The sequence below is a fragment of the Musca domestica genome, unplaced genomic scaffold, assembly GCF_030504385.1.
Source record: "Musca domestica strain aabys unplaced genomic scaffold, Musca_domestica.polishedcontigs.V.1.1 34, whole genome shotgun sequence".
In the NCBI taxonomy this organism is placed as follows: Eukaryota; Metazoa; Arthropoda; class Insecta; order Diptera; family Muscidae; genus Musca; species Musca domestica.
The window spans coordinates 7,611,096-7,630,583 of NW_026712313.1; the positions used below are offsets into that span (position 1 = coordinate 7,611,096).

Genomic DNA, 19,488 nt, shown 5'->3' on the forward strand with positions numbered 1-19,488 from the left:
GTCTACCTAAAAATTGTCCATTTTCATTATTCCATTTGAATATTGGCAAAAATATCTCCGAAATATATATAAGTTTGGTCAAAATTGTTCAATTAACCGAATTCAGACAAAGTTGGTTAATCCCTGCGAGGCTTATTGTGCGCAGAGGCAGACAGACGGACGAATACAAGGACTTGATTTCGCCCAAAGAGACCTCGGGTGGTATAATATTCAGCTTTTCACACAATCAATTTGTTTCTTAAGATTTCACTCTTCATAGCTTTAAGACATCGGAAGACAGCTATGTAAAGTAGGGAAATTGCAATTCTTGCCTATATTCTAAGAGTGAAGTACTCTGAACTGTATTTAAAAAAGGGACAAAAAAACAAAAATAAAATATACATAAATCTCCCATTTCGGAAGGGTCGGTTGTAAGGTAAAAAAGGAGTTTTCAAGTCATATTATGTTGAATTAGGACTTAATTCGAAAAATAAAGGCTAGTAGGATCATCCTCTAAAACATAAAAGAGAGCTAAAAAAAAACATATGAAAAAAGCTGTTCGTTCGGCCGGGCCGGACTTTGAATACCCTCCACCATTTGGTACCAATTTGGCAATTTTCAAAAATATAAAATCCGTTAAAAATTCTGTTAAAATCTCAAAAATACCGAATGTAGCCGTATATTAGGGTCTATACGACGACGTGGACCTGCATAGGTGACTTTTGTCTCAAGCTATTACAATATTCAAATGCGAAACTTGAAAAAAATCTGTTTATAATGTAGCTAAAATCATAAAAATACCGAATATGGGGAGGTACCATGGGGGTTATAAAACGTGGACCTGCAAAGACAATTTTCTGTCAGAGGCTGTAGTTTCCATTTCGAACTTCAAATGCGAAATTTGAAATAATTCCGGTAAATAATGTCGCTTAAATCATCAAAATACCGAATATCGGGAGGTACCGTTATATGGGTGCTATACGAAGACGTGGACCAACATGGCACATTTTCTGATTTATGCTGTAGTATACAAATACAAAATTTGAAACAATTCCGGTAAATAATGTCGCTAAAATCATCAAAATACCGAATATCGGGAGGTACCGTTGTATGGGGGGTATACGAAGACGTGGACCTACATGGCCAATTTTCAATACCAAAAGTTCTGCAGACTTAATACGCATTTGAGTAAAATATTATCAACCTACTTCATTTCGTTTGAAAGCTAGAGTGATTTCCACAGACGGGTCAAAAATGTATATTTCGAGGTGTTACAAACGGAATGACAAACTTAATATACCCTCCATACTATGGTGGAGGGTATAAAAATATATTTTGTCAATAGCCATAATATTAGCTAGGTTCCGGTTGGCGATACTTTTATCTTTTTTTTTTTAAGAACACCATTTAAAAAAATTTTATATTTTTCCTTTTTTCTTTTCATATTATACTCTTATCATTCTCATCCTTATGAAATGTGGCGTAATCTAACATTATCCTCTTTAACTTTTTGAATAAGACGAAAGAAAAACAAACCACAACAACAGAAAAATACGGAAAAAAATACCCTACGTATATTTATTGGCTTAATGGCATATCTATCTATCTATTGTCCACTTTAAGGTTATTTGTTCGAGCGTTGTTTGATGTTTGTTCACTTGAAAAAACATTGGCGAAGAAATCGAAAAAGAAAAACAAAATCTTATTGAGAATTGAGATAATAATGGGGGGGGGGGGGGGAATTGTTTTAATTTTTTTGAGAAATTGAAATGTAAATATGCAATTGATGATAAATTGAAAACTTATCTCTGTTTCTCTCTCTCTCTTTTTCTTTGTTTCTTTCCAGATATAATTATTTACTTTTTGCATGTAAATAGTAAAATAAAAACGTACCACACACACACACATAGGCGGACCCCAAGTGAAGTCGTGGAGAGTCAACAATTGAATGGTAGAAAGGAATGAAGTTCTACCATAACTAAATTGATAAATAGCAGCCAAGACGACATACCTATCTACCTAACTACATATGGTAACGTTTTGTCCAAAATAAACAGAAACACAGCCAATAAGAAAAAGAAAAAAAAACAATTATTGTAAATAAACAGCGAAATAAACAAAAAAAAAAAATATTGGAAAAAAGTCCCCGAGAAATAAGAAAAACCTGGTACCATATGCCGCCGCAATGGAAATCATCGGCATGCACAAGAAAATCATGTCGTTGTTGTTTTTGGTGATATTGAAAAATCAATGTAAACAACAATTTGATGATTAAAACAACAATGTCTCCTACTGATCGGAACAACAACACCAAGTGTATTAACGATCTTTGGCAGAGAAACCAACATCAAATAACCCGTATAGCGGCATTGTCATCGGCGGCAATGTCAATGTGGTTTATTCCTAACAATAACAAAAACAACAAGAATAAGAATACGAATACGATTACCAATACCACCGCAAACATTACCACCAATAACGCCAACAACAGGTCAACTTTATCATCAACCTCCGCGACGGCGTTTCACTGCAGTTTACCAGCGCCTTTGCTGTTCTCCTCATCAACGCTGTTGCTCTTCCTTTTGTTGTTGGTGTGTGCTGCCACGGATAGGTGGTGTTTGTAGATATCCAAACAACACCAAGAACACCCGAACACCCTAGCACACATTTCTAAACAAAACCAAAAGATAAACACAGAGAACGAACGCCAAGCAGGCGGGCGGGCGACCAGGCAGTCCAACAGAGACTCGAATTGAAAATTTCGATTAAACACGGGGTGTTGGGTTTTTGCGTTCATTTCCTTACAAAACTCAAGCGTGTTAACAACACAAACCAAAAATTACGCTCTGAGCGAGTGAGCGAGCGTATTAACGTTTTTCCGCGGAAAATCCAAAACAAAAAAAAAAAAAAAAAAAAAAAGAATCGAAATACATTTTTGAATGTTCAGGAAAAAAAAAAACAACAACAAAAATAAAACAAGAACAGGATTTGTTGCAGCTTTCAAGTGAAAGAGGAGAATTGATGTTGGTGGTGGCAACCACACAGCTCCGTACCAAAGGAGACAATTAAATGATTTCATGTTATCGGTTGGACAGCATCTACAACAACAGCAACAACAACAAGCAACAAACACAGCTGCTAATCAACAAGTAACAACAAAAACAACAACATAATCAACATTGCAATTTGGCAAACATTGGGGCTTAAAAACAAGCAATTGGCGCCCAACGTAAGAACTTTTGAAACCCCTTGATATTTTGAGAAAAAAAGCGACGCTCATTAAAAACTAAGTGGCGCCCAACGTGTAAAGTGAAGCCACGTTAGAATTTTCAAAAAATTATTATATATTAAGAAGTGGCGCCCAACGTGGGAACTTTGGAAACCCCTTGCAATTTGACAGAAAAAGTTACGCCTATTAAAAACCAAGTGGCGCCCAACGTGTAAAGTGAAGCCACCTTACAATTTTCAAAAAATTTGGGCATATTAAGAAGTGGCGTCCAACGTGTGAACTTTTGAAAACCCTTGCAATTTTGAGAATAAGTGACGCCCATTAAAAACCAAGTGGCGCCCAACGTATAAGGCGAACTTCCCTTACAATTTTGCAAAACATCAGTGCTTATTAACCAACCAAGTGGCGCCCAACGTGTAAACCGAACCCCCCTTGTGTCTCAGCCAATGCATCTAATCTAATGGAATATAATGATGGATATAAAAATGAACAACAATAGCTTTCAAAGCATTCGGAGTAGCAACAGCAGCAACTACATTAGCTCAACTACTAGCAGTGGTACGGGACATAAATCCCCACTCGAGAGAGAGGATTTCAGGCAACAACCCTACCAATGTCCAAAAAGACTTAACAAAAGCCGGGAAAAATTAACATCACACATCTCTGCCGAGCTCTCACCTCCATCAAGGCGATGTCCTTCTCCTCCCGCCCATCCTCCTCTCAAATTAGTAACATTAAATGAAATCTGTCCAAAAAATGGCTGTACATGTCAGTGTTTTCAGGGCGGCTTCTGTGAGCATGGCAGTTTTGTGGCCAGCGGCCAGGAAGTTGCAACTCGTATAGTCAGGAGGACAACGGGCAGAGATGGAGAACATGCGACAACATTAAACAGCGGGAAATGTGGCAATATAGAAGAAGAAGAACAACAGAGTAGGAGAACATGTCCCACTCAGCAAAACCTGCAACACCCTGATGATGAAAAGGAGCAACAAGAGCCACAACGACTAGCAAAATATCGACTGAGTAACAGCAACTGGAACAGCAGCAGTAGTAGCAGGCCAGCACCAAGCTTGAATAGTGGCTGTTACAACATTTCAAATACCACCACCAACAACAGCATTATTAGCCATAAACAAGAAGAAGACGTAGCAGTGGATTTCCATAAAACAACATCTGCAGCCAGTAGAGAGCCAGCGAATTGTTGGAGTTGGTGGTGTTGGTCAAACAGGGAAAGCAATTTGCCATTAAGGACCCTGGGATGTGGACAACAAGTAGGCCATATAACCACAACAGAAGGAGGAACAACAACATCATCATCATCATCGTCCTTACACTCTACAAAGCTTTATCCTGCTAAACAACAACATGGGCAGTCCAACAAAAGCCTTAAATGCAAAACAAAGTCACCCTCATCGACATCAGCATCCTCAACTTGGCCAAAGTGCTTCTCATCATCATTGTCGTCGTCCTCATCATCATCATCATTGTCATCGATAACACAAGCCATGGCCGGCATCTACAACAACATTATTAGGCATTTTGGCCTACAGCTATGTTGTCTCCTGCTGTTACGGCTAACAATGATTACCAGTGCTGTGGCGGTTGGCATGGATGCGGCAAATGCAAATCTTACGGATTTGGGTAGTCCGGGTATGTAAAAATGTTTTTTTCTCTTCCCCTCTCCCTCTCTTTATCTCTATATATTTTTCCTTTGACTTCACAAGATTTACAGCAACAACAACAACATTCCAAAAAAAAAAAACTAAAAACAAAAATAAACCTTAAATGAAAATGACATATTAACAACATAATCAAGTTGCGACTTAACCCCTTCTCTTGACCAAACGTCTTCCCACCCACCCGCAAACATCCCCTCAAAGCAAAATCAAAATAATTCCCCAAATTCTCTAACCCCACCCTCCTCATTCCTTTTACACACACACACACACATGGAAAATAAAGTTGTTTATGTTATGTGTATGTTATTGTTTATATGTGTGGTTGTGTGGGTGTGAGTTTTGTTTATATGGCCCCCCAGCTGATTTCAGCAATTTTTCTAATATTATGTTTTGCCACTTCCTTTTTAACGGTTTTCTAGTTTCCTTTGGTCTTTGTTGGGGGTCGGTTGTTCGGCCGAAGGCCATAAAACTTCAGAGTGGGTTGTCAATATGTCAAAGGATTAAAGAAGGTGGTGGATGGATTAGTTTCTTTTGTATTAAGTTTTTGATTTTGGGACTAGTGATTCGGTGGGGCAGAATTTGAATTCAATAATCTTCATAGCTGAGTTTTCAAGGATATCCAATTGCGGAACTTTAAAAAAATAAACAAAAAAAAAAAAAAAACACTCCGAAATATGGATCATAGACACCCCAGAGAACAAGATAAAATATTGGGGCTTAATAACGAACTAGTGGCGCCCAACCTGAAAATTGAAAATATATCTTTGAAAAGGCAAAAAAACATTTGACAGCTCGAATTATGGGTTCTAGAGCCACCATGAAGTATATCGATAATCATATCTCAATGACAGATAATTGAAAATATTGGAGCTTAATAACGAGCAAGTGGCGCCCAACGTGTGAGCACAAAGGCAAAAAACAAAACATTTTAACAGCCCGAAATATGGATTCTAGACCCACCATAGAGTATACCGATATTCATATCCCGTTGACAAAGAGCAAGTGGCGCCCAACTTGTGAACTGAAAATATTACATAAAAAAAGCAAAAACCAAACTTTTTGACACCTCGAAATATTGATCCTAGATCCACCATGAAGTATACCCATAATCATAAGTCGATGACAAAAATTTGATAATATTGGGGCTTAATAACGAGTAAGTGGCGTCCAACGTGTGAACTGAAAGCATTGCATTGAAAAAGTAAAAACAAAACATTTTGACACTCCGAAATATGTGTTCTAGACCGACCCACAATAAAGCATACCGAAATTCATATCTCGATGACAGACATTTGAAAATATTGGGGCTTAATAACAAGCAAGTGGCGCCCAATGTGTGAACTGAAAAAATTGCAAAAACAATTTGATACCTCGAAATATGGGTTCTAGACCCACCAGGAACTATACCCATAATCATATCTCAATGACAAAAATTTTAAATTATGGAGGCTTAATAACGAGCAAGTGGCGCTCAACTTGTGAACTGAAAATATTACATGGAAAAAACAAAAACCAAACGTTTTGACACCTCGATATATTGATCCTAGGTCCACCATTAAATATACCAATATCATAACTCGATGACAAAAATTTGAAAATATTGGGGCTTAATAACGAGTAAGTGGCGCCCAACGTGTGAACTGAAGGCATTGCATTGAAAAAGCAAAAACAAAACATTTTGACAACCGGAAACATGTGTTCTAGACCCACAATGAAGCATACCCAAATTCATATCTCGATGGTAAAAATTTGAGAATATTGGGGCTTAACAACGGGCAAGTGGCGCCCAACGTGTGAACTGAAAACATTGCATTAAAAAAGCAAAAAGAAAACATTTTTAAACCTCGAAATATTGATCCTACATCCACCGACAATCATTTCTCGATGATGTGATTCGATATTCGGTTCGGTTCGGTTTCCTCCCGTCCATCCGTCTCTTCATGTAAATTTGTAATTAAACTACACATCGCAATTATGACCCGATCCTTGGGAAATTTTACAAAAAGTAAGAATTAGGACCAGAATTGAAGGCCATGGAATAATCGCAAAATAATTAGGGGTTAAAAAAGGGGTACCAAAAACAGATTTTTTCCTGATATTGAAGTCGCTCTACTTGTCTTAATTTTGGACCAATCCTTGAGGATGTTTGCGTGGTGTCCGAGAGTATATCAGGACAAAAGCCTACAATTTTTGAATGGTCATTGGTCATTATTAGCAAAACTACAGTTTATTAGAAATTGGAAAGTTTACTTCGAAAAATAATCGAAGGGTGCAAGTTCCAGCCTCTTCCATACTTTTTGAAATTTTCCAGTTAAGATTTCTTGGAATCCCTGCATTTTAGATATGTAGTGTCCTCGGTAATATTACTGATAATAATACGAGGATTATTTTTGTTTGCTGTTCTGGAAAGGGGTATTTTTGGTTCATTTCTAAAAATATCCCTAAAAATCCCTTAACATGTCAAAATATTTTACAAATTTATTTGTCATGAACTTCTAATAGTGGTCTCAGGATACATCGAAAGTCTAAATCTTATATTAACGCTATGAGAACAATAACCTTTAAAAACACATTTTGTGTGAGTTTGTGTCATAAATCTCCAACAAAGCATCAATTTAGAAGGATGGCGTAAAAGGCAAAAATATTCTTCATCAAGTATATAAGTCACCAAAGAGAAGAAATCTCTATTTCCATTGCATATAAAAAAGTTTGCATCAATGTTCTTCAGAAAACCCCGAAAATATTCCCTAATGTTATTGATAAATTTTTCCTCGGACTGTTTCCGAGTTGAGACCTGAAAGTAACACCAAATTTCGTTTTAGCCACAAAGTACCAAAGGAGGAAATATTTTACACTAAATTTCATTATAAATCTATGAACAAATCATATATCTAGATTCAATTAGAAAATTAACATCAATGTTCCAAAAAAAAAAAAAAAAAAAAAAAAAAAATTCCCCTATCTTTTTTAATAATTTTTCCTCGGATTTTTTTTTTCGAATAGATGTAACATAAAATTTCGTTTTAGGCAGAAACCTTCAAAAAAGGAATATTTTCGAATGGATGTAACATAAAATTTCGTTTTAGGCAGAAATGATTGTTTTAAGGAAAGCAAGGGAAAATTATGAGTTGACATTTTTTACAATTAATTTAACGCGTTTCAATTCTGAGTCAAAATCTCCCTTAATATTTAACTTTTCGGGAAATATATCAAAGGAAGAAAAATTCTAAATCAAATTTCATTATGAGTCTCCGAACAAACGAAACCTGTAAACTTAATATGTACCCTAAAAATAATATCAACAATTGTTGTTTTTAAAAACTTTTGTTGATAATTTAGCACTTTCCCCCCAGATGTTCGGTATTTTCAACATTATTCATCGGAATTATTTAAAATTTCGTATATAAAGTTCGGAACCGTTACTACAACCTGTGACAGAAATTACTTGTACAGGACCTCGTCTTCGTATAGCCCCCATATAGCGGTTTTCATTCGAGCGGTATTTTTCGAGAGAATTTTGTTTGAAAAATTTTCAACTTTCTTCCAAATGGTGGAGGGTATAAAAAGTTAGGCCCGGCTGCTTTTTTACTTGTTACTTAGCTGCTTTTTTTACTTGTTATTATTTATAAGTTCCTGGCTTTTAGGAAAAATTGAGAGTTTTGATGAGTTCTAATATTTTATCACAAATAATTACACTTGCTGGGCTCCCGTTTAAAGGATGTTTTGAACAATTTATTGAAAAAGGACCCAAAATGACCCCTCGGCTTTGATATTGAGATGTAGCGTGGTATGTGTATTGGTTTTATTAACATAATTGTTTACTGGGCAGCGTAAAAAGCCCCTGGCCAATTCATCCACTCATTGTGTGTTCCAAATTCTATATTACCCATATAAAAATTCGAAATCATTAAAACTTTATAATATTCACATTTTAGCGAAAATCTCCACTTAAAAAAACTCCTATTCAAATAAATAAAAAACATTAATGCAATTTGTTAATTTATAAAACCTTATTAATGTAAACATAAACAAGTCATTGAGTTTTTGCTGTGGATTATCAGTTTTTTATTATTTTTTGGTCGAAAATTGCCTAGATTTTTCTCAATCAATCATTGAGGGGGGGGGGTTTCGAAAGAATAATGATCGAAATAACCTTCAACTTTTGTGTTCAAGCCCAAAATTGAAATTGAACAATGTTGAAATCAATATCGACGAAGCCAAACAACGACGGACGACAGACGAACAAAACGAAAAAAAGAAAAAAAAACAGCACACTAACAATAAAAGAAGGCAAACAAAAGCAGACAATAAAAATGTCATTGTTCTTTTTCTTGGAGTAAAGTGCTTGCCTGCCTGCCGCAGCTGCCCAACAGAGACTTTTTAAGACAACTTAATCTAAACTGAAAATCTTTGTTAATTTCCATTAAAGTTTTGTTATGCTATGACAGCTTTGTGGAATGAATATCGACCAAAGTAAGAAAAATGGAAAAATAATTAAGGTTAACGACAGCAAGAGGGGAGGATAGAAGACGGTAATAGTGAGGGGGCGAAGGCAGCACTGATTATGAGGCTGATGACAGCAAGGGCAAGGAAGAAGTTATGGCTGATGTCGGCAAAGGCCATAATGTTATGATTATATTGAAGAACAACAACAAAAAAATAAAACGAAGAGAGAACAAAAGGAAAGATAAAAAACGATTCACTTGTTCCCAATTCTTTAGGTCCTTCTTAATGCCCAAGGAGCATTTCAGCGGTGAAATGGATATATGACAAGGGTTGGCACAAGATTACAAAAATTAAATAATCAAGTTTTGGGGGTTCTTTGGCAAACTTTATTAAAAAAGTGTTTTAAGGATAACAATTCCTGAAATATTGGGTTAATTAAAAAAAATACATTTTTTATAACACAAAGGATATCCCGCAAATTGTGAACATTTTTATTTTGGTATTTTTGTTGCACACTAACCTACATAATTTCCAATAATATATTTGTCCGTCATACATATCCGTTGCTAATTGATCATTAATAATAATTTCGGAATAACCCTATCTTTTGGATACTCAAGTATACATAGATGCCGGCAAACGTTTATTGGCGGTCAAAATGTATCTTGAGGTTTCTTGTTTTTGTTTTTTTTTTTCGAACTCCTGTCATCATCCATCATTGTCACCATACTGTCAAGTCAATTGTTACACTATTCTCAGCGAATTAGATGAAATTCCCAAGGCTAAATGGCATGCATATATATGGACAGCGTCATCATTCATCAGTTATGGTGGCTAATCATCTATCAATAATTTATGATAGCTTTGCAAAGAAGACATTAACACAAAACGCAATTTAAATGTTTTCGGAATTGATTAAAGCTTAAATCTGTTAAAATTAACATTTTATAATTTAATTTTTTTAATTTATTTTTTATGTAAATATATTTAATTTATGTTTCAACAGCTGTCCATCAAATTTGGGATTTTAAATTAGTCACACCGCGTAGCTTTGATGTGGCTTGGTGTTTGTTTCGAATTTTTAGCAGGAACAGACTCTCGTAACATATATATTTTTTAGATCTTTGCGGCCAAATTTTGTTTCCATTTGTATCTCTCGGTCTCCAAAACTAAGAAAATCTGCCATAATTTCCCCATTTACAGTTTTATCGAATATATTAGATAATGAGTATTCTTATGTAGTTTTTCCTTAATTACAGAATTAGATTTAGGAAAAACTGTGGTTCGGCAGCCCCTTTTTTTCCTAGAAAAGACCACGACTTCTTACGAAAAAATCTACATTTCGTAAGAAATCCATGATTATATAAAATATCTGGGATTATCTGGTAGTCCATAAAATAATGAAAATCCATGATTGTAGCTCCTGTAGTGTGCACTCGACAATGCCTTGAAAACTCGTCAATTCCATCCCTGAAATTCCACAAAAAAAAAAAAAAAAAAAAAAAAAAAAAAACAAGAAAAAATTCAAGGACACATAAGTCCTAAGAGCGGATTTGCCAACTGATGTAGATCTGTATAAAATGTGGAAATATGCGTAATGTAACAGATATAGAGGACCGAAGTATTCCATTTTCATACTTCATCTAATACAGATTAAAAAAATTGGTATGTGTAAAATTTGAAGGAAGCCGGACATTTATATCCAATTTTGTGCGAAATCATATATTCTATATTCATCTCAGGATTGGGAGAAATATTATTTAGATATCGTAAGTTGTAAAGATTCGCTGACTTGTTACGCAAGTTATGACAGATAAAAGTATTGCAAATTGTAACTCTTTGTGGGTGATGTACCAAAAGGGGTTCGCAGATATATATCATCTTCACAACGGACCCTGCGTTAGAAAAAATATTTGGATGTGGGAAATTTGAAGAGAGTTGGATACTTATTTCACTTTCTTTAAGCGATTTGTTTTTCAAAATCGTGAACCCTATGTGGGAGAGGTACCAGAAGAAATGGTCCGATCTCTACCATCGTTATAACAGTAAAATGGTTTATGGAAATATTGAGATGTGTCAAGTCTGAATTGAATCGGATGTTAATTTCGGGTTTTATGAGCTTTCATGAATATCCAAAATGTTGACCCTTTGTGGAGGGGAGGTATTCCATCTTCGCACCAGACCTTGGGTTAATATAAATATTGGGATGTGTGAAGTTTGAAGACAATCGGACTCTTACATCGCATTTTATAAGAGTTATAAATATTCCAAATTTTGACCCTTTGTGGCGGAAGTAATTGATTGATTGGATTGGACCGATATTGTCCATTTTCGCACCTAACTTAGCACTGATGGAAATATCAGGATTTGCAAAGATGGAGCAAAATTGGATTATCCTTTCTCTTTCTGTGCAGTAAAATATTTTCTTTGAAAATGTTGACATTTTGTGGTTGAGGTAGCAGAAGGAGTAGACCGATATTGCCCATCTCCAAACTCGATCTAAGTTTGATATTAATATTATGATATTACGGACCAAATTAGATACACCCTTCGAGAGTTATTGTGTGCACTTGGCAGCTAGACGGATGTAAAAACACCTCTAGATCAAACCCTAATGACCTGAAAGAAATTTGGTCCAAACGTTTTTTCCATGAAGTCATATAGCTGGGAGCATAAAATACATGAATAGTTTTTGAAACCACGAATAAACTTTGAAAAAAAAACATCCAACAATAGTCGGAAATAAACTACTGTTTGTCCTTGAAAAAGCCACGAATCGTTCTTGAAAAAAAATTCTTTTGAAATTGAAGTGCAGTCCTTGAAAAATATTCTTAAACTTTTCACGAATAGTTCTTAAAAAAATCAAATCCAAAAGAATATCTTAAATATAAAATAAAAGAATATCTTATCTTAAAACATATTCTTAAAAAAATCTACGATTTGTCCTCCATTAAACCCCTTAAAACATATTCTTAAAAAAATCTACGAATTGTCCTTCATAAAATTTTCTAAAAAACCACTAATAGCCCGCAGGCAAATAATCCATGGATATTCCTTGAGTAATTATAAATAAAATTTAGCAGAAATAGTTCTCTGAAAATCCATGTTGTGGTCCAAAAAGTTTTGAAAAAAATGTTACAAAATGTGTAGCTGAATAGTTCTTAAAAATAGTCTTAAAAAGTCCACCTTTGTGACTCAAATAGTAGTTGACAAAATATTCTCAAAAATCCACTTTTGCAATTCGAACAGATCTTGAAAAAAATATTCCTAAAAATACCACTTCTGTAGCCGAAATTTGCTTAAAAAATGTTTGAAAATATCACGTATGTTGTCTTAAAGGAATATTCCAAAAAATCTAAATATGTAGCTCAAGCAGGCCCCGAAGGATATTCTTAAAAAATTCCAAGATTTTACCTCAAATAGTCAAATGTTTAATCCTAAATTTAAACCTTGCCATACACCTTAAAAACTATTTCTCACATTAGAACTGCCAAATGAAATCACATCTCTAGCAAATAAATAATAACTTTTAAATAGACAATCTTACCACTTAAAGTCTAGACATGTTGTTGAGCATTTATTCGTTCATTATGCACATATATCACAAATTACAAGCCACAAAAAAAAAAAAAAAAAAAAACAACAAAAACTGAACTGAACTGAAAATAAGAACGGCCAGGCAGGCAAAAATCACTTTTAATTAAAAGACAAATAAATTCTTTTGGCAAGACAACAACGACGACGACATATCGAGACGACAACGACGACGAATGCTCTGGTCGATGATGGAAATGAGAGGTAAAAAATAAAAAATAAACACCGACCCCGGCTCACAACAAACGGAGCCGCAATAAAACATATTGACGCTGAGTTCAACTGTTTTGAATGACAGACACAATGGACATGACTAAATGACGGTTTATATCGTTTAAATTTGTACGTGGCTATTTGGTAGTTAGGCCCGATGGCTGGCTGGCTGACTGACCGACCGGCCGGCTGGCTACTATGCCAGCCAGCCGGTAGTTTGAAAAAAAATGAAGGAGAAAAAAATCCAAAATACTGTCATTAAATAAATTGGCAAAGAGCAAAGAACAGCAGCAACAACAACACCAACAATTCAATACGAACAACAACAAAAATAATTGTAATTAAAGCTCATAAAATTATGCAGCGTTTAAAACGTGTAATTTTCAAAAAAATTGCACAATGACGATTTGCACAGCATTTAAATAAAATCATGATTAGCAGCAGCAGCATTGAACAATACATGAAAACGCCAGAGAATAGATCAAAAGCGATAAAGGCGACAACAAAACTGTCCAAATCGTCGCATCACATAAAGTGTTGTCTTCGCTGACATTCTGCAAATACTATTTTTGCATTCTTAATGAGCTGGCCGAATGGAGTTTGGTTGGGAGACAAGGAGTTTTTGTACTTTAAGTTTTATAGCTATGGATACGGCAAAAATGTGAAGTATCGAAATAGAACTAATGTCGTTTAAGCGAAATCCGTTTCAGGACATATGGAGTCGATATAGCCATCACTACCACAAAATCTTGAGCTAATATCGAATCACCCAAAAAAAAAAAGAAAAAATATATAAAAATCTTACTGTTATCGAGATTAGATTTGAGTTAAGTGGTACACATCATAATGTTTTTATCGGACAGGAAAGGTGTAAAAAATCGACCCTGTACCAAAATTCAAGTTTGTAGGTAGCAACAGTCCTGTTAAAAAAAAAAAAAATATTATTAAAACAAGTTAAAAAGTATCAGTCGGTTTTGCCGACAGATGTATACCCTCAGCCAATGCTCGATTATTTAAATAGGCTTTGACTTTTGTTTTGATTGTTCAAATTGTTGACCCTCTATGGAGTAGGCTCCGAAGGAATTGGCCAATATTGTCCATTTTGTATCAGTTCTAAAAAAATTAGATATAAGTGAAGTTTGGACTATATTGGTTACTTCCTTCTCTTTATATGAGATACGTGATACTTTTGAGAAAATATTCAAATGTGGGTGAGGTACCAGGTATAGTCGACCGAGATTATCCATTTTCATACCTCGTCTAATACAGATTAAAATATTGACATGGGCAAAATTGCTAGAAAGTCGAACATTTATGTCCAATTGATTCGAAATCATAAATTTCATATTCATCTCAGGTTTCTGTTGGATATTCAAAATGTTGACCCTTTGTGGGGGAGGTACCAGAAGGAGTGAACCGATATATCCTATCTTCAAAGCAGATATAAAAAGAGCCGGAAATCTTATTTCGGATTTTATGATCGTTTTAGTAATTCAAAACTTTGACCCTTTGTGTGGGAGGTACCAAAAGAAATAGTCCGATCTATACAATCTTTAGAACAGGTCTTGTGTTGATAGAAATATTGAGATGTACTAAGTCTGAATGGGATCGGATGTTAATTTCGCCATTTATGAGTTTCATGGATATTTAAAACCCTTTGTGGGGGAGGTACCAGAAGGAGTGAACCGATATATCCCATCTTCACATCAGTTCTGGTGTTAGTAGAAATAATGGGATGTGTGAAATATGATGTGAACCGGATGCTTATTCCTCGTTTTAAGAGCTTTATGGCTATTCTAATTCTGACGTTCTGTGGGGGAGTTGCAAGAAATAGTGAACCGATATATCCCATCTTCACAGCAGAGCTTTTGTTTGTAGAAATAATGGGAACCGAATGCTTATTTCGGATTTTATAATCGCTTTTGTTATTCAAAATTCTGTCCCTTTCTGGGGGAGGTACCAGAAAGAATGGAGCGACATATTCCGTATTCACACCATACCTTGGGTTAATAAAGATATTGTGATGTGCGTAATTTGAAAACGATCGAACTATTACATCACATTTTTAAAAGCTATAATTATTCAAAACTTTAACCCTTTGTGGGGGGATACTTAATAGAGTGGACCGATATTGTCCATTTTCTCACTTGACTTAGCACTGATTCAAATTTTTGGATTTGCAAAGCTGGAGCAAAATCGGAATATCCTTTCTCTTTCTGTGCAGTAAGATATATATAATTGAAAATTTCGACCTTTTGTGGGGAAGGTACCAGAAGGAGTGGACCGATATATTTCATCTTCACACCAGACGGTGCGCTAATAAAAATATTGTGACGTGTGTAATTTAAAGACGATCGAATATTTAAAGACGATCGAACATTGTTTTAAAGTTATAATTTTTCAAAATTTTAACCCTTTGTGGTGGAGGTACTTGATGAAGTGGGCCGTTATGGTTCATTTTCTATCCTAGCACTGATGCAAATATTAGGATTTGTAAAGTTGGAGCAAAAGTGTGTTATCGTTTCTCTTTCTGTGCAGTAAAATATTTTTGTTTTGAAAATTTCGACCTTTTGTGGGGAAGGTACCAGAAGAAGTGGACCGATATTGTCTATATTGCCCAGTTTGACAATAATATTACTATGTACCAAGATTGGACCAAATCAGATACTCCCTGCGAGAATAATCGTGCACGCCAGCCAGCCAGCCAGAGAGACTTGCGGACGGTCGGACATCACTAGATCTAATTCAAATATACTGAAACGGATTTGTTCCAAAGAGACCTGGGGTCTGAAACCATTATTTCGATGAGGCATCTTTTGGCCGTATCAATCTAGCCATATGGCTGAGGATATAAAAATCAAAGATTGGTGGCAGTGACAATCTTAAAAAAATCCTAAAAACATCTACGTTTGCTGGTTCTGATAGTTCTTAGAAAAATAAATCTAAAAAAATATTTAAAAAAAAAACTATGTTTGCTGCCTCCGTCTATCCTTGAAAAAATATTCCTCAAAATCCCGAATCATATATTCCATAGTCCTTGAAAAAAGTTTTTAAAAAATAATTTTTTGTAGTTCAAACAATGCTTAAATATGTATTTTTTAAAAATTGTCCTTGAAAAAATATATTTTTTAAGTAGTCCTTGAAAAAATTTACCTTAAAGTTTCACGTTTGTAATTTGAATAGTTCCTTGAAAAAAATATTCGAGCTAAGGTTTCGTTGATGTCCTCCCTGCTACCCCTTCATCCAATTGATTCTTCAAATCTGTCATGCCAGTTTTTAATAATAATAATGCGTTACGGATGCAAAAATTATATTCTTTGAAGCACCCTTCACATGAATACAAAAAAAAAAAATCGCAATTAATTGAAAACAATTAAAAATGATTAATCGTAAACGTAGATTTAATCATAATCATTAAGCAGAGGTAAACATAGATTGCCAGCTGGTTGGTTGGCTGTTTGGCAGACGGACGGGCTGCTAGTTTCTACAATTTGTTTTGTGCGAAATTCTGCTCATTCCGCATTAATTTCGCATACCGAAAACATAAAAAAAGCTCAGAGAAAAGGTGGTTACTACTATTCATGACGACGATGATGATGATGTTTCTGTTAATCAATCTAAATCGGGAAGCATAATCTTCGACATTATTTTGTAGTCATTGAAATGGACATGGATGGCAGGCAGGCAGACAGACAGCCCAGACCAGACACTACCAGCAGCTAGCTTAGCCGCAAGTTTTTGGTTGGTAATAGATTTTATTATAACCCATAACTAAATGACTGATGCCAAAAAAAAAAAAAAAGAAAAAAAGAACTGAAAAAATATTAATAGTTTTTTTCTTAGCAAGAAAATTACAACAATTTGAAATCTAAGACTGTTCCAAATGATTTATGAGTTAATTTATAATGGTGTATCGGTTTTTTAGGGGTTTTCAACAAAAACAAAACACTTTGCAGATTTATTACGGTAGTTTTTTTTTTTTGATTTCTCACCAACATCATAATAAAATAATCTTCTAAATTATAAATGACGTATTTAGGAATGGCTCAAAAAAAAAAAAATAAATAAATAAATAAAAAAATAAGTCTTAATAAGTAATAAGTCTTAAAACAAAGAAGAAGTTTTAAGATTTTTAAAAAAAAAATAAAAAATCATATATTACTTATTTTTAAACAAATATATACAACTAAAGGACTTAAGAGTATTTTCAAGGATTATCCAAGCAATTATGGTGGATTATTAAATCAAATTGTTTGAAGGACTATCGAAGTCATAATCGTGATTTTTTACATTTTTTTAAAATATATTAAAAATGTATGGCAAAAATTACACTAAGAAACAAAATTAAGAAAATTATCTTCAAATGTCTTTTCAGATTTCAAAGTCTTTTTTAATAAAAAAAATATTTTATAACGCATTAAAAAAAAACTAAAAATACATAAATTTCATAAATTTTTTAAGCCTTTTTTATTAAAATAATGAAAAAATTTTGAACGGGTTTTTAATGAAAAAAAAAAAAATAAATAAATAAATAAAACGTTTTTCCGATTTTTCTTATATGAAATTGAAATCAATATATGTTTATAAAAGAGTAGTGAAATACCTGGCTGACTGATTGACCGAGAATCAACGGCCATGCAAAACGGCTGAAGATAGATTGTTGAAATTTAGCATTTTGATATTTCGTAATTTTTGAGGATCAGTCTAGGCGTAGGCGAGTGATAAGTGTGTTTTTTTTTTCTTGAAATTCGTACTAAAAGGATACGAAAAATACTAAAATATACAAAAAATTGAATACTTGGTATCGGAATGAGGTAGGATTTTGGAAATTTGGAATAAGAGACACAGGTGGTATGAAGAATAGATGTATCAATGGGTTTTTTTGACATAAGAACTATAAGGTTACGAATAGTAATAAAATAGTACTAAAATGGTACCATTTGGTATTATGGGAACGGTAGCTCTATCCTTTAATTTTGTTATGAGAATCAAGCCTCTGAAGTAAGTTTGAGGGTGGTTTTGAAAATGTGTACTACAAACACATGAAAAGTACTAAATAGTACTATATTATGTACAATTAGGTATTGGGTGAGCTAGAATTTAGAAATTTGGAATGAGTGTCACTGATGGAGTGCAGGATAGATGTACCAAATGTTTTTCGAAATTCAAACATTAAATTTACGAAAAGTTCTAAAATGATACTAAATGTCTAAAATGGTACCATTAGGAACGGACAGAGCTAAAATCTTAAAATTTGGCATGAGAATCAAATTAGAAAAATAAGTTTGAAATATGAAGGTGGTTTTGGTTTTTAAAGCGAACATTTTGAAATTTTGTATTGGAATCCCTGTTAGCTTTTTGAAAATTCGAACCCTATCGTTGCGAAAAGTTCTAAAATAGTACAAAACTATTAATGGAACGGATAGAGCTAAAAAGCGAACGGTACTACCATTAATTTGGAACAGTTTGGTTTAGTGTGAACGGACGAAGCTAAAATTTGAAATTTTTATATTGGGGTCACCAAAAGGCAAGTAGGTTTGGGGTAAAGAGAAGGTTTTGGAAATGTGTCTCACAAGTTCACGGAATGTACTGAATAGTACTATATTTGGTACGGGTTTAGACATCAAATTTTGACATTTTATATTTAGATTTCTGATGGTATTTCTGTTTGAGATTCGGCGGTAGTATGGAATTGTGTCATTCATATGTACAAAAAGTTCTAAATGGTAGTTAAATTAGGGATGGGGCTGGAATTCTCAAATTGGATGTTGAGGTCTCTGTTGGTATCTGGGATTGAAATATGGAGGTCGTTTTGTAAATATTTTTAATAAGTGTAAAAAAAGTACTGAGTGGTACCAGATTTGGTGTTGAGTGAAGGATAGGTCTAGAATTCTTAAATTTGATTTTGAGGTCTCTGTTGGTATCTGGAATTAAGATATGAAGTGGTTTTGAAAATGTATACTAAGATTGTACGAAAAGTATTTAATAGTACTAAATATGGTATTGAAAAAAGCTGAAATCCTGAAATTTATAAAAGATATCACTTTAGGTGTCTGTGGTTTAGATATGAAGGTTGTTTTGTAAATGCGTACTATAATTGTACGAAAAGTACTAAATAGTGCTTAATTTTGTATTAGGTGAAGGAATGAGCTGGAGTCCTGAAATTGGATATGGATGTCACTGTTGGTGTCTGTTATTAAGATATGGATGTGGGCTAGGAAATGTGTACTATAATTGTTCGAAAAGTACTAAGTGGTACTAAATTGGGTATTGGGTGAAGTGATATGGGCTGGAATCCCGAAACCGGCATTTGTACACCAGACCGGCTATTGTACGGTGAAGTTATAA

At 34.2% G+C, this 19,488-nt stretch overlaps 1 protein-coding gene across 3 annotated transcripts in view; it reads left to right on the top strand.

Annotated features, from left to right (window-relative positions):
* The window catches only part of LOC109614308 (uncharacterized), a 300,749-nt gene extending 295,679 nt beyond the window's left edge, over nt 1-5,070 (top strand). For all 3 annotated transcript variants that reach the window (XM_059125579.1, XM_059125578.1, XM_059125577.1), the window contains one exon: nt 1,826-5,070. In XM_059125579.1, the coding sequence (XP_058981562.1) occupies nt 3,679-4,866 (1,188 nt within the window). In that variant the 5' untranslated portion in view covers nt 1,826-3,678 and the 3' untranslated portion in view covers nt 4,867-5,070. The remainder of the gene's footprint in view (nt 1-1,825) is intronic.
* Nucleotides 5,071-19,488: the final 14,418 nt, after the last annotated feature.